The sequence below is a fragment of the Crotalus tigris genome, unplaced genomic scaffold, assembly GCF_016545835.1.
Source record: "Crotalus tigris isolate CLP2741 ecotype Arizona unplaced genomic scaffold, ASM1654583v1 scf7180000020218.1340706, whole genome shotgun sequence".
Classification (NCBI taxonomy): Eukaryota; Metazoa; Chordata; class Lepidosauria; order Squamata; family Viperidae; genus Crotalus; species Crotalus tigris.
The window spans coordinates 946560-962672 of NW_024097911.1; the positions used below are offsets into that span (position 1 = coordinate 946560).

General features: G+C 40.6%; 2 protein-coding genes and 1 non-coding gene across 4 annotated transcripts; 1 reads left to right on the top strand and 2 right to left on the bottom strand.

Moving 5' to 3' along the window:
- The first annotated feature begins 1656 nt into the window (after positions 1 to 1656).
- Positions 1657 to 10712, top strand: LOC120318456 (deoxyribonuclease gamma-like). Its single transcript, XM_039366090.1, has 9 exons — positions 1657 to 1922; positions 3681 to 3769; positions 4450 to 4536; positions 5301 to 5404; positions 6338 to 6450; positions 6538 to 6695; positions 7016 to 7112; positions 7203 to 7320; positions 8345 to 10712. The coding sequence occupies exons 1-8, from the start codon at positions 1782 to 1784 to the stop codon at positions 7275 to 7277; spliced, it is 864 nt and encodes a 287-aa protein (XP_039222024.1). The 5' UTR covers positions 1657 to 1781; the 3' UTR covers positions 7278 to 7320; positions 8345 to 10712.
- Positions 10713 to 11475: 763 nt separating this feature from the next.
- On the bottom strand, positions 11476 to 15465 carry RPL10 (ribosomal protein L10). 2 transcript variants are annotated; one of them, XM_039366091.1, is made up of 6 exons: positions 15317 to 15459; positions 14223 to 14281; positions 13881 to 13988; positions 13651 to 13789; positions 13159 to 13321; positions 11476 to 11710 (listed from the first exon to the last, which is right to left on the bottom strand). In XM_039366091.1, exons 1-6 carry the CDS (start codon positions 15337 to 15339, stop codon positions 11555 to 11557), a joined length of 648 nt encoding a protein of 215 aa, XP_039222025.1. In that variant the 5' UTR covers positions 15340 to 15459; the 3' UTR covers positions 11476 to 11554. The 2 variants fall into 2 exon arrangements, with proteins under 2 accessions (XP_039222025.1, XP_039222026.1); XM_039366092.1 differs by lacking the exon at positions 11476 to 11710 and having other exon boundaries at positions 13202 to 13308; positions 13649 to 13789; positions 15317 to 15465.
- LOC120318465 lies at positions 13455 to 13588 on the bottom strand. Its single transcript, XR_005559516.1, has one exon. It is a non-coding gene; the product is annotated as a small nucleolar RNA SNORA70 (small nucleolar RNA).
- Positions 15466 to 16113: the final 648 nt, after the last annotated feature.

A 16113-nucleotide genomic window follows, 5' to 3' on the forward strand; every position in this document is an offset into this window, starting at 1 on the left:
AGTTCCCTGTACTGCTTAAAAAAAATAAATCTTGGCCTAAATAAATAGGGACAAACCCATGAGTAAAATTTTCCACATGAATCTGTAACTTTCCTAAGTCCTTCATTTATTGCTTTAATATGCATCTTCGTGACAGATCTGTCACGATAAAGGAAAACACAGGAGACTTTAGATCATTATATGAAAAAAAAATCCTTTTCAGCAATCTTAATGTATTTCCGGTGATTCATATATTTCAGCGCTTTCTGCACTTTTACTGCTGTCTAAAGTTAAGCACATGATTAAGCTAGCTTTTATTGCAATTTTAAATTTTAACCAAAAAGGTGTTGCCAGTTAATGAATATTGAAGTAGATGGATAGTTTTGTGGATTTTATATCAGGTACTGGTTTTATGGTTCCACTGTTTATTTTGCAAAACTGGTGTCAAAAAATTTAAGGAGTCTGGCAATGTATAAATACATGTAATATTAACTAAGGAATGAACACTGGTTTTAAACAGGAACTTCTTAATTCTTTCTAAATGATGCACCATTGTTTGAACTGGTTTCAGCAGATTCCCTGGTATGTGTTGCACTATTTTCCATCACTGTCACTCTTTATTTATGGCTTAGCTCTATTCTCATGACTAAATCTTGTTTTTTGATTTTGTTCTTCCATTAGTTGCACTATTTTTAAACAACACTATTAATGGAAAATATAATGGAAGGCTTTGTTCCCAGCACAGTTGGTTCAAGAAGAATCTTGCTTGAGGGGTCCATGGTGTTCTCTGAGCTTGCTTTTTTTCTTGCAGACATTTCATTACCCAAACTAGGCAACACCATCAATGCTAGTGTGGAATGTTGTTTGCTGTCAATTTATATTCTGGTATATAAACTGACAGCAAACCCCACTCCTTACTACTATAGCACTCATAATGTTACCTAGTTTGGGTAATGAAACATTTCAAACCTGAACTACAAATATTCTCCTTTATTAGAATCTTATTTGATGTGATAAAATTTATGTAAGCATGCATGTGCATACAAGAGAGCCAGTTTGGTCTAGTGCTTAAGGCACCAGGCTAGAAACCGGGACTCAGTTAATTCTAGTCTTGCCTTAGGCCAAACCAGCTGGATGACCTTGGGCTGGTCACTCTCTCTCAGCCCTAGGAAGGAGATAAGGGTGAAAACCTTGCTAAAAACCTGCAGGGACTAATCCAAGCAGTCACAAGGAGTCCAGACTGACTTGAAGGTACACACACTCACACACAGGTGCATACTGTACAGCCATACACATATACATGTTTGTAATATCAGTGGGTGTTGTTATGCTTACACTGTACATGCCCAATTGCAATTGTACCATTAAACTGGATTGACAATCTTTATGAAAAACTAATAAAAGTATTTATTTGAAAAGGTGAATTGTCTAGTGTGGTTCATTCAGCCTTCCTCAGCTTGAGCACTAATGGGATTGCATTTCAGCACATCTAGATGACAGTAGGGTAGGGGGTGGAGATTTCTAAACAGAGTTTTAAAACAAAGTTTGGGTCCTACCAGAATGTTCCTGAGGTCTATCCACAGGGGATGCTAAAGAATCAGGAATGAGATGGGAGGGGACTAGCCTAGTGAAGTCCAGCTTTTTCTCTACAACATTGTTCCATACCTAACTCAACATGCAGCACAAAAGGTAGTGTCCTCCCTCTTGTTGATGTGGCCATGTAGTTTTTTGCACCATTGTTTTCATCCTATGCAGCTGGAGACACACATGCTCTCTCCTGCAATCAAATACATATCAGGCCCATGGCACAAGCCTTCATCTTTCTGCTTCTCTTGCTGGACATGATGCTTGTGGCTGCATCTTTCAAAATCTGTGCTTTCAACATACGAAGCTTTGGACAAGCCAAGGCAGCCAACCAGAAGGTGATGAGAGCTCTTGTCCAGGTGAGTTTATGACTGGACTAGTGCAGAGGCTCCCAACCTTTTGGGCACCAGGGACCGGTTACGTGGAGAGAGGTTTTTCCGTGGACTGGAGGGGGCGTGGTTTTGTGTGCTGTCTGCGTCCTGCGGATGTGGCTTTGCTTGTTTGTGCGGCCTAGTTGCTGGCATGCCGCGGCCTGGTACCAGCCCACAGACCGGGGATTGGGGATCCCTGGACTAGTGGGTGGACAATAGTGCAGTGAGAGAGGCTGGCACACAACCCAGATCCAGAAGTGATCCAGGGACAGCTGGAATGGTGAAGGGCAGAAATGGATAAGTCCTCCTTCAGGCATGGAAGTTACAGGGCTGCTTTGGGTCAGTCACTCTCTCAGCCCAACCCATCACACAGGGTAGCTGTTGTGGGGGAAAATGGAGGAGTGTGTTTGCCACCTTGATATCCTAATGAAAGGTGAAATATAAATCTAACAAAGAAATAGAAGTGTCCTCATCCAATGTGGTTGTGACAGAAGTCAGGCATAGTATACAAACCAAAAGGAGAAATGTAACAGTTCATTCATCAATTGGGAAATACCACATCTTAAAATAAAAATTGACCCCACTTCAGCTAAGTAGAAAGTATGTTACTATAAGGCAAGTGGCAGTGTTTGAAAGCTAGGAAAAGTCTCTGATTCGGTTTGGGTCTCTCGAGTCTAGCAGAATTGGAAAGTGCTGCAACTGCTTTTATATTTTGGTGGTTGGAGCTGTGTTTGTCAGTCTGGGATTGGTGAGGGCTACAGTTGGAGGTATGACTTTTGCAAAATGACCAGGAGCAGGATTTTCTTTTCCTCCTGTGATTTCAGAGGGAATTTGGATTTACTTTTATTTATTTATTTTTGTAGATTTTAGAACTTACCCTGCATTTTTAGGATTCTTGATACAAATTAAAGGTGGGAAATTGTTGCTATTTTTCCAGCAAACATAGGAGGAAGGGATTGGGGAGGTGCAAACAAGGAGTTTGGTAGTCTGGAGAAGCTCTAGGACTTCTTTTGCTTGCCAATCTTGAAGTTGACAGTACTGAACCTGGTTGACCAAAGATCAGAAAGTTGCCTAGGCTAATACATAACAGTCATATTTAGTTAACCAAAAGAATTTCTTCTTTTAACAAGATTGGGATGATCTAATTCTTGTCAATGAATGTTCAATGAACTATTATGAGATACAGCATCATGAAAAATTGGAAGAGGGAGTGAAGAGACTGAGAAAATAATGGAAGGGAGAGAAGATATAAACAATCAGGAGACCAAAGAAAAGTCATCTGGCAGTTTATTTTATAAAAAGCTACTCATCACAGGTAGTGAGAAATTCAGGAAGAAGCATTTGAGCTCATTCAAAGAGACTGTTTTAGCAAACTCAGTTTAAATAAGGATTGGAAATTCTTCTTATGGTTTCCAAGCATTGAAGACATCTTCCAGCATTGAAGACATCTTGCAGAAGTCCATGTGATCCTTTCTTCCTTCTGCTTGCCTAGCTGTGTGAAGCCTGACAACATTTATCACTTATCTTATGGGACACCAGATAGCTTTGTAGTACTGGCCTATGATATTTAATATTCCATGCAGCATCAGATTCTCTTGCCAATAATATAGAGCAGTTTTTTCAAACTTAGCATTTATAAAATGTGTGGACTTCAAAATTCCCAAGATGCTTTGGTGAACATCTCAAGTCCATGAATGCAGTGGATGGGCATAACAATAACAAGTGTATCTCTTTTCTCATTACCAGATCCTGTCTCGTTGTGATATCTCTGCTGTGCAAGAAGTGCGTGACTCCAAGGGACTGGCTATTCAGATGCTACTGCGGAAGCTCAATAGGTACTAGAAAACACTTCTAATCATTATGTACCACAAAATAAGGTGATCTGCAGATAATAAAGCAATAGGGTGAAAATGCAGGATCACACTTTGAGCAGTGCATCAGAGAAAGAAAAGCACTGGACTAGGTAACACTGATATTGTACCTATTATTCATATAGGTTGTTTTAATGGTGGCAGGAAAAAAATTCTTAATTTTTCTACAACTGAACTGCAGTCTTATTCCATTTCTGAGCTCTGGAATTTGAGTGTCATGAAGCACAGCACATTCTTATTTAATGAATTGCAGCCTTTGTACATCCAAAGGAGGACACTTACAGAATGTTCTTCTGAGATGCCAGTGTTACTGTGACCATCCTTAAATACTTTGCATATTTACTTGGGAAGTAAATGTGTCTTGGCATTCTTCTGTATGCCGTGAAATGTATTGTATTGATTCTAAAACAGGTAGAAAGCAACCATAGCTTCTGGGACAAAGTATCTCCCTGTAAATATTAGTTTAGAATCAGGGAAAAGAGAAATCACCACCATCAGTTTTATCCCTTCTTTTGGAAGAGGTAATAGACCATTTTCCTTAAATCTGAAATGAACTATAAAGTCTCAATGGGAAGGTAGCATCTAATTTTTTTTAAGTAACATGGCATCACTGATTTTCTCCTTTCCCATTCCCCATATGGCAGGTATGATCCTTCTCATCGCTACACCTGCCTAGAAAGCAAGAGACTTGGACGAAGCAGCTACAAGGAGCAGAATGTCTTTGTGTATCGGTAATATTTGTGGATCTAAAAATAGCATTAAACCAGAACTTCCAGAACCAAAGCCAGCACTGGCTGAAGTATCTGCTATCAAATGTTATCCTGTGTATCGACATTTAAATCCCAGTCTTTATTCCCTAATATCTCTGTCCTGCCTATGATTTATCTTCCCAGTAGGTTTGTTTATGATTGATTATGTGCCATCAACTTTATGTGAGTTCTTAAGGATCACATAAATGTAGATAAGATTTTCTCTTGGATGGTCTGTCTCCCATCTGGTCCTTCAATAGAACCTTGGGCCATACAATCCTGGGTAAGAGCAATTGTCCAAGGTGATTTGGGGAAGGTTGTCTCAAATTTAATTCACCTTCATGCATGATGTAATGTGAGTTCTCTGATAAAAATTCAGATAACTAACAGTTGTGTAAACAACCAGCTACAATTCGCTACCATTGAAAAATTCTCTTCTCTGGATTACAGGAAAATTCATTAAAGGAAACTAGAAAAGTCCTAAGGAAGTAGGGCGTGAATTGCTTCTCAATGGGAAATAGTACAATTACTGAAAAATCTTACATTCCTTTCATTTCAATAAACCTTGCTAAAAAAGATTCTGTGAGAATCATGCTTGGACGGAAAGACTTTGAGTTTGGGGCAACTGCCAAAAGCCTGATGTACCAATGAAACATAACCAGAGGAAGAGTCCATACTTAAGTTTTTTGGATAATGAATCCTCATGGACACAACCTTTTTATCCTGATTATTTTTTTCACTGACAGTCGGGATGCTGTGTCAGTAATGGCTCAATGTCAAGTTGGAGATGAGGATGCCAGAGATTTTGCTAGGGGACCCTTTGCTGTGCGTTTCCATTCCCCATACACAGGTAAGCTTTAACGGTTGTTCCTAAGTCTAAGAACTTGTTCTGGGCAAAAATTTCTTAAGTTCCAGGACCTCAGTGACCATCCAGTGAGATATAGGAAGAAAAAGAATATATCAAGAACTGAAATCCTTGTATTTTGTAACCACAACTTTACAGCTCTGAAGGAGTACACAATTATAAGAAATATAACCCAGTAAATATGGTGGAAACTGTCCCTGAGTTTTTTTTTTTTTGGGCTAATTTTTCTCTTCGCTCTAGGCTAGAGCATTAACTAATAATGGAGGAGTTAGTGGGGTTATAGGCAGGATATTATGTATCCTGTGCTTAAAAAAATACATTGGAGTAATAATTCAGCATCCTATCTTGTATTCAATAACATCCAAGTAGTTTTTTTTGGACCAGTATTGATAATTTCACAGTTATTAAATAGAAAAGCTTAATATAACTCTAAAGAGTACTGTGTAATATTCTTGAAGTATAATATACTAAATGCCCATAATGAGTTGCAAATAACAAAAAGGACAAAAACAACACAAGATACAGTTGTGCCATGGGTCCAATTTTTGTAGCCATGAGGAAGGGCTTCCAAGCTGCTTGGAGGTGTACTGCTTTTTTATGCCTTCACCTGTTGCCTGCTGTAGTCTCTGCAATTTTCTTGGCAACTTTTTCAGAAGTGATTTGCCCTCTTCTGCCTCCTACGGCTGAGGGAAAGTGACTGGCTCAAGGTCACTGGCTGAGGAATTCTGGGAGTTGAAGTCCACAAGTCATAAAAGGGCCAAGTTTGAAGACCCCTGTGCTAAGGAAGAGTACTCACAGACTGGTTGTTAGCTTGGTGCCTTAATCACTACATCAAGCTGGTCTCTGGAAGTGTATTGGTAGATGTGGACAAATCCTTATCAGTTCACAGTTGTCTGTATTGCTATCACCTCTCCACAGTTGCTTCAGACTTTGTGCTACTCTTGCACCATACCTGTCCTCGGGAAGCTGCCCATGAGCTTGACCTGCTATTTGAAGTTTGCATGGAACTAATGCACTGGTGGAAAACGGAGGTATGTTCTGGGAGCAGGAGGTGGACATTGCTAAACTAGATGAGCCAATCATTGTTCCCAACCTGTCTTCCTGCTGCATCTCAACAGAATGTGATGGTGCTGGGAGACCTGAATGCAGGTGGTGCCTATATCCCAATGAACGCATGGGCCAGGATCCGCCTGCGCAATCATCCTGCCTTCCATTGGCTTATCAGTGACCAAGAAGATACCACTGTCAGCCACCGCACTTGCTGTTCTTATGACAGGTACTAAACTGCAGCTTTCAAGTTCAACCATCTGCTTTCTCCAACATGTTTCCATCATTCCACAGACAGCCCTATCATTGTCAGACTTTGAGCACGCAGTCATTAGTAACAAAGTAGGGCTGCTCTGCTGAGTAATCTATTGAATTAAGGTTAGAAATGCAGGCAGAACACTTCTGAACCCCTTCCCCAGTCAGGCCTACCAGTCCTCCAGGAATGTTACACTATTCTGCTTCCTGACACAAATTGGCCATCTGTATAGTACCCCAATCATCTTGCTGAAACCTGGAAACAGAGCCCACCACTCACTGTTTTCCTCTTAGAATCATAGTTCATGGAGAAGAATTACTTTCTGCTGTTGTGCCCGGATCAGCAAAGGCGTACAATTTCACAAAGGAACTTGGATTGTGTGAAGAAGAGGTGAGCTGGCTTGGTTATTCTCTTCCCTAAACAAAAAGGAATGTTTATATTTGGCAAGCCAGAAAAACCCAGACTTTCTCATTCTTATAGGCCTTAGAAATCAGCGATCACTATCCTGTGGAGGTGAAGCTGAAGCTTGCTCCAAAGACCCAGCAGGAACTCTAGTTGTCCACTGGCCTATTATATAAAGTGAAGGGAAATGAGGGAAGTAAGTAATCTCTAACCTACAGAAAGTCCCTACTAAATAAAAGCCAAATGGAGCGCAGGATGTTGTCAACTTGTATGTTGCTTTAGTCATAGAAGTGAGCATCACTATCATTTGCTTCTCATTGTTTCAAATCTCAGTATAATTTTCATTGCTCACTTTCAGTGTTGATCACCCGTAAATACTGAAATAACTCCTTGGATTCCATTCCATTGAATAGAGAGAACTGGCCCATTTCTTCCAGTTCTAACAGTGAACTTCTTTTGGGTGGGTCCCAGGCAGTTCTGCCATTCTCACCATCCCATCTCTTTCCCCAGACCAAAGTCTGAAACTTCACCCAGGTGATCTCGTAAAAGAGTCACAGACGGGAAAACCTGATTTCAGTGTTGGGACAAACAAACCCTCTTAGAACAGCAGTTCTACAGATAGTCCTGGGCACAACTGAGCTCAAATTTTCCATTGCTAAGCAAGCAGTTGTAAAATGGGTTGTGCCCCCTTTTTTTGACCTTTCTTGCCACGGCTCTTAAATTAATTGCTGCAGTTATTCAGTGAATCTGGCTTCCCCATTGACTGCTTGTCAGAAGATTGCAAAAGAGGATCATGTGATCCTGAGCCACTGCAACCATCATAAATGCATGCCAGTTGCCAAACGGCTGTAGTTTGATCAGGTGACCCTGGAGATGCTGCAACGCTCGTGTGAAAAAATGGTCATAAGTCATTTTTCCCAGTGCTGTTGTTAAGTTCAGCCACTAAACAAATGGCTATAAGTCAAGAACTATCTGTATAGTGGAGCCAGTTCTCCAAAGATAGTCCTGCTTTGCTGGATGTGTTCAAGCAAAAGAATGAGTGTCCATGGAAATTCTCAATCAGCTAAGTCGCTGTTATCCCAAAGGTGCTTTCTTGAAAGTCCAGTTGCCTTTTGAAAATAAAGCACCTTTGGACAACTGAAAGAGAGTGGACCCAGTTGCCTAAATAGTGTTTTCCAGCTCTTCTATATGCAGTAATAATTATCTGTTATTATTTGCAGGAACAACAGGTTTACCACAAGTATGTATCAAGGCACTGGCAGCAGAATAGGCTTTTGTGGTCCTAAAGAAGTGTGCTGGAAGTTTATTACCTATATTTGAGACTGAATAAAAAGGTTTGAATGTTTATTTGATAAACATTCAGCTGTCTGAAACCCTCTAAGTTAAAATGCTACTGCCAATCTTAAGATAATAGGCTTAATGTGCAATTAAGATGTTACTTAACAAGAAGTTTTAAAAACTCCACAAAATTCAATGTATTGCTTTACATTAAACAGTGAGCAGTTTTTTAGCCAATGTTGAGCTAAAATGAAATTATTTTGTGATTCAGAACTCAAGACATTCTATGAAGTAGGATTAAATTATAAGTTGCTTGACAGCTGCTATGTTGTGTGAATATAGGTGTCTCATTAGTTTAGACTTAGGATGCTGTACAAACCAAACCATCACATCAGTTTTTAATTCATATCCTGTGTGAAATCAGCCATTTTGGCTTAGAATAGGATTCATGGTATACCATGTTGTGTGAACACACCATTGTACCCAATAAACTGTGGTAAAGAGAACTATGGCTTAAGTCTAATTTGTGGTCTAGTTAACATATTGATTTAAAGGGGAGCATTTTAAGTAGCTTTTTCTGTCCAAGTAACAGGGGAGACAGATCAAATACTTTCTAATAGCAGAGATGTCATATTCTTACATGACTTCTTGCCCTTCATGTTAGGATATGAACAGGAAGTAACTTAAAATTTGGAGCTCATGAGCCATTTTTTACCATTTACGTTTTTTTCAGTTTGTCAACCTTGTTTTTAAATTGTCTCTATTTCACTTAAACAGTGTTGGTCCCAGAATGCTTTGCTATCCTCAGTACAGAACAATTTCCTGATAGTCTTGTCTCGTGCAGTGCTTCTCAACCTTAGTAACTTTTCAGTCGATAGCTGGCTGGGGAATTCTGGGAGTTGAAGTCCATACATCTTAAAATTGCTGAGGTAGAGACACACGGGCCTATTGATTAAGGCACCAGAATAGAAACCAGGAAAGTTTGACTTCTAGTCTCACCTTAGGCATGATTTTGGATCAGTTATTTTCTCAACACCTAGCCTCACCTCACTTTGTTATGGGGGAAATAGGAGAATATTAGTTATATCCACTTTTGAGTTATTTATAAAAATAAAGGTGGGATAAAATCTATTATCTCAAGATAATAGGCAACAGACCTGCTTGGCTCCAGCAACATAATTCTCCCTCAACTATGACAGAGAAAGAACAAATGCAACTGGCAAGTGCTTATTCTGAGTTCAGTCTTAGCAGCACCTGGCTGACCTCAACTGAAGCTAAGCGGGAATGACAAAGTATGACTTGGAAATTCCAAAACTGCTGGCAGGACTACATTGTCCATCCAACAGTTAAGTTCTGTAATATTTCAGTCTAAAGGCAGTTATCCAAATCTTGGGATGATCAAATATGCAATTGACTCTTAATTGGCTCTCACTGTAGAACTTGAATGTATTTTAGCTTGTATGAAAATTAGAAAGCCCTCATGGGACTTTAATAGTAATTAAATGTCCACATCTGAGTCTTCTCACACTTCTGCCAAAGAACTACTATATTACCGAAGACTAAAGTAGCTTTTTCAGTCTGGAGATTTAAAATACTTAAAACACATTTTAATAGCTCAGTGCCGGTAGCTATGTATTCAACTACTAGTTCTTGGAGCTAAGTAACTTCTAATTTATCCTGTTGTTCAGCTAAGTCATGTCTGACTTTTCATGACTCCATGGACCAGGGCCCGCCGGCCCACCCCCGTCCTCTACTGCCCCTTGGAGTTTGCCCAAATTCATGGTCATTGATGACATTATCTAACTATCTCATCCTCTGCTGTCCCCTTCTCCTTGGCCCTTCAATCTTTTCCAACATCAAGGTCTTTTCCAATGAGTCCTTTCTTTTCATTAGGTGCCAAAATATTTGAGCTTCAGCTTCAGCATCTGTCTGTTCTTCCAAAGTACAGACTGGGTTGATTTTCTTTAGGATCGACCAATTTGATTTCCTTACAGTCCAAGGGATTCTGTCTTTTCCAGCACAATTCTTCAGAGTTCAGCCTTCTTTATGGTCCAACTCCTACAGCCATTCATTACTACTGGGAAAACCATAACCTTGACTATATGGACATTTGTTTGCATATAAAAAAGGAGAGAGATAAACGTGCTGTCAAAATTTGCCATAGCATTCTTCCCAAGGGGCTGTCAGCTTGTCCCAACTTAGATATTTAGCAAAGAAAAACCCTCAGCTCCATTCTTTGAAGTGAAAAGTTCTTTTACTTTTATAGGCCTGACAGGGACGTCTTTTAATTTCATGATTGCAGTGATCTTGGAGCCCTAAAAATAAAAAAAAATCTATGACTGTTTCCATATCTTCCCCTTCTATTTGCCAGGAACTGATGGGACCGGATGCCATGATCTTAATTTTTTTTAATGCTGAGGTTCAAGCAAACTTTTGCACTCTCCTCTTTCATCAAAAAAGAGGAGTGTGCAAAAGCTGGCTTGAAATTCAACATTAAAAAGACTAAGACTATAAACCCCCTTCATAGATCGCTGCCTTGTTGTGTTGAAGAGGTTTGTGCAGCTCAATCAAGCTATGAGCTGTGCCATGCAGGGCCACCCAAGAGGGACAGGTCATTAATGGAGTGTTCTGATCAAACACGGTCGGCTGGAGAAGAAAATGGCAATTTACTCCAGTATTTTTGCCAAGAAAACCCCATGGACAATATCAAATTTACCCCTAACAACCCTCAATTTCCTGTTCTGAAGGAAGTTTTTTAAATTGAACAAACTAAATACTCAATTTAATGATCAGTAAACTCCAGCAGTCTGTATAGAAAGTAGCTTATTACATCAGTCTGTTGCCAAGATCAGATTGATAACTTTACACATAAGGCATTTCAGGCATTCCTACTGAAAATATAAATGTTGTAAAACCACAGAAGAATTCTATCCTAAATTTTTGCCATGCCAATTTTGGGCTTCTGTCCCTTCCTTACGTATGTAGGTAACAGATCAGGAAGAGAAATTTGCTAATGTGAAAATTACAATTTTTCAAAGATCCCCCTTCTTACCCTAGCAGTAACGATCACACAGTAGGTATACAGAGCTGTTTATTTTGATGCCTTTTCTGTCAAGAAGTTAACACACTTGTCCTCTAGTTAGATCAGACTCTCATGCTGCATGTAAGGCACGCCATTTATCTAGAGGACCCCTGTTGGGTATGTATTTAACTCCACATCCATCAGGGATAAGGCGCTTCTCAGACACCATTTCTTCAAACTCATCAGCATTGAATTTGGTGAAGCCCCATTTCTTAGAAATATGGATCTGGAAAAGGGGAGGAGAGAAAAAAAATGAGAAGATTGGCCAGGAATCCAATATGTGCTGAAAAGTCTGAATGAAGCAGCCTATACAATTGTCTTCAAGGAGCTAAGAGTCACAAATGCCTACATTCTCATTCCATCTAGAGCAGGGGTGTCAAACTCAATTTTACTGAGGGCTGCATCATCATTGCGGTTGCTCTCAGGGGGGCAGGTGGATGTGGTCAGGGTGGATGTGGCCTACTGGGTGAGTGTGGTCAGCTCTACATCATTTGCGTCAAGGGTGCCTGTGGGGGCCTGGGCAGGAATGGGACAGATCTGAGGGTCTCTGGCAGAAGGGGGTGAGACCAGGGCAAGTGCCAAGGCATGGTCCACTGGAGGAGCCTCTATTCCTCTCAGGCCATGCAGGGGGGAGGGGGGAGCTGGATGGTGGTGCGGGCTGCCCGGAGCCCTGGGCAGCAGAGGTCAAATGCCCAGCCTGGCCCTTGAGCACCCGCGGCACCAAACCCAGCCCCACTTCCTCAAGACTGCTGCTCAAGGTTCTCCTGGTTCCTCGCTGTTTCCAGACAGCCTTGTGGAGCTAAGAATGAATGCGTTTCAGCATAGATGGCTACCACAAAATTGTACATTGGCTCCCGGCTGGCCAGGGCCAAGGCAGTGGGGGCCGTTCCCTCACTGTTTCCAGGATGGCTTCGCGGGCCACATGAGACCACTTTGCGGGCTGCATATGGCCCCCGGGCCTTGTTTGACATGTCTGATTTACAGGCAGTTACAATAACATGCAAATAAGGCAGGGAAAGAATGGAGAATATGTCTCTTGGATTGCAACGGACATAGGAGGCGTTTATCAGCAGCGGACATAGGAGGTGTTTATATTTTCTTCTCTGTGCTGAATTGTATTGGTGTTTCCCACATACTTCATCTGCATGCTACAGTGCATTTGTGTAGTGAGAAAGTCTGCTCTAAATCATGTGATCAGAAAAGGAAAAAAGAGGGATTACAATGGACCAATTGGCATCAATCTAAACCTCTGCTGGCTGGAGAATTCTGGGAGCTGAGAGTCCATACGTCTTAAATTTGCTGAGTTTGAGAAACATTACCATTCTCCCATAGATGCACTGGGGACAATACTTGTCTCTGCACTCCCCAGCTAGATTTAGCCCATGTTTTTACATTTCCCCCCTATTTCTGCCCTCCCCCCCTTTATTCCTATTCTATTCATTATTTAGAGATATCCTGTCAACAAATAAGAATCCCAAGCCCAGTGGGTGATTTACTTCTAGCACTCAGTGGATTTGGAAATAAAAAGGAATTCTTATGGAACTGACAAGTCTATCTGGATTACAGTAAGACATTAAATGTAATAAATCAGAGATAAGAATAGCAATGCAATGACATGATCTCACAAGCAAACTGAGATATTTAACATATATTTAACTTATTTATGAAGCCTACCTTCTGACGTCCAGGAAATTTGAATTTGGCTCTGCGCAGCGCTTCAATTACATGCTCCTTGTTTTGCACCTTGGTGCGAATGGACATAATGACTTGGCCAATGTGCACACGGGCCACAGTGCCCTGAGGCTTGCCAAAAGCACCACGCATTCCAGTCTGGAGCCTAATGAGAAGCCAAAGCATAATTTGCAATCGGCACAATGCACTGATACTGATGCCATCAACAAACCACCAATCAAACTCTTAGCATAATTTCTCAAGACTGATCGTTCTGATCGTTACTATACTTGACTAATATATGTTCCCAAGGTCCCTTAAGGTGCTCTGTACAACGAACAGGGCACGTACACAACCAAGGGAATTGCTGTGTGCAGACAGTGCACACCAGCCGCTGATAGCAACAGTGGTTGGTCGGCTTAATTGACTGCAAATTCATTCTCATGCTCTCCCACAAGCCAGACACCAAAACTGGCTCTGTAATACATTTTTTACCTGTCAGCTCCAGCACAGGATAACATTTTGTTGATGCGGATGACATGGAAGGGGTGCAGGCGCACACGGATGTGAAAACCATCCTTGCCACAACTCTTCACCATGTATTTGTTGGCGCAGATACGAGCAGCTTCTAGAGCTAAAGGAAAATGCAAGCTGTAAATACGGCAGATTATAAATATCAGTAGCATTCAAGCAGATAGGCTGTACTATCTGCTACTGCTCCTTACCTTCTGATGACAATTGCTCATATTCATCTGACACCATGTGCCCACAGAGTGGGAACTCATCAACCTTCGCCTTCTTCCTGCCCAGATCAAATATCCTGATCTTGGGATCTGGGGAGGGGAGGGGGAAAGTAAATATTCTCATATGAGATCACATTGAAACAAAACATTTCTGATAAGCTTATCAATTGTGAAATTACTCATTAAAATAGGAACCAGGCTAGTGGATCCTCCAATACCAAAACAGAATCAATACCACATGGCTCTCCAAAGCTACAGATATACATATTATTAAATAGATTTTTAAATGTAGTTAAACTCAAGAAATTTTAATACCCTACTTACCAGGAACACCCCTGCAGAAGCGGGACTTAGGATAAGGCTTATTCTTGCAGTATCGATAACTAGAGGAAAAATACAATTTTGAGTGGGAAACTGCAGTCCCTTGATTTAAATAAATTGACATTACCCTCTTTCAGTGAAATAAGTTTAGAGAGCTATTCCTTAGTATGGTGGTCTTAACAATTTCAAATTAACCAATCTGTTACTTTTAGTGGAAAATATGAAATTGAGTAAGTGGGAAATCAAGAAATTGGCTTTAGAGGTAAACTACCTCATTCATATCATCCTTTTAGTACAAGCCCATTTATTAGTCTGAAGAAAAAACGACAAGAGATATAGCAGAGAATTGCTTCCTGCAGTACATTGTTACATTTTTATTGACTACAATGGAATAGAATAATCTAGCCCTCTTGGCACTTTGTTCATTTGCCACTGGGAATTTTATGCTTTAGTTCCAGGTGAGTTCTTACTATTTGTACATAACCTATGATGGTTTAAATTAAAAGCTGCCCTGCATCATGAAGCAAAAGACTAGAAATCTAAAATAATGGACAATCCTGAACTTTGCTAACAATCACCATCCATAGACACTTTGCTTGTCTCAATGAATAAAGAGGGAAAATGTTCATTAATTAATGCTTCTGTGATTGGCAAAGTTCTGACAGATGGCTGAAACATCTCTCAAAAAGGAACATTTTTTTTGTTCATTTGGCTTATATTTGCCAGCATTTATGTTATAAAACTGATTCATTTGTATTTACTGGATCATGTAAAAATAGCAAAATTAAACCCGTCAGATATCATTTTTATGAAACAAAACCTTTTTTAAAAAACCCTGTAAGAGTGACATTGTTTCTTATCTGTACAAGTATGTTCAATATCAAAATCAAACAATTTTGATTTTATCCCCCCGAAAGGTCCTTGGGGGACCCCCAGGAGTCCCCCAACCACACTTTAAGAAAGAAACACTATCTTAAGAGTAAGCCTGGCTTTCCTTCCCTCCCTCCCTCCTCCGGAAGAAGCCCATCGCCTTCCCAAAGAAAAGCAGCCACGCTCCCTTTGCTTAATCCTCGCGATGAAGCGTTTCACTAACTCACCAACGTGCTGGTCGGCGGCCCATGATTGCGGGTCTGAAAGAAAAAAAGGTACAGTATTTCAATCCCGACGTTCAAAATGAGACCCGGTCTGGGGCCCAGTTTGTTTCCCCTTCCCTGAACCGCATTACCGCCATCACACACGTACGTACCTCACCGAACGGAAAGAAAGTGGTCAGCGCCTGCGCACTACTTATAAATGTCACCGCTCTAGGAAGTCTGTGACCATAGATAAGTCGTCACTTGATCCTGTGCTGGGAGGGGATTCTATAGAGGGAACACCATAGAGAAATGTGATAGACTAACCCCGAATACTACCCAAGTGGGGTTACATTCTTTGTGTTATGCTGCTGGGAAAGGGGTGGGGGAGAAGGAGGAATTATGAAGGTGACGACGTGATGGGTGTTACCTTTGATACAGTCGGAAGATTTGTTGTTTTAATCCATGATTTTGAACATTGATATGACCAGGAGAGTTAGAAGGCAATGAGTTCATTCAGAATAATTCAATAAGGTTGCCTATCTGCCTGTGTCACTGAATTTTGGATTTGAGTGCAGGACACCGCTTGACAGGCATGCGATTTCTCCCACAACGTTCGAGTGAATGGCAGTTCCTAGAGTCTCGTTTTAAGTTATTTTTCAGTTCCGCAGACTACAATAGTAAGATATAAATAAAGTTAAATTCTGCAATATGAGATTTCAAGATTGTGCGATTGGCTTTTAAAAATAATTTTGATGCAAACTATTGGAATTTTGCAGTAACAATTCAAGCTGTTGAGGTTTTTATACAATCGGGAATAA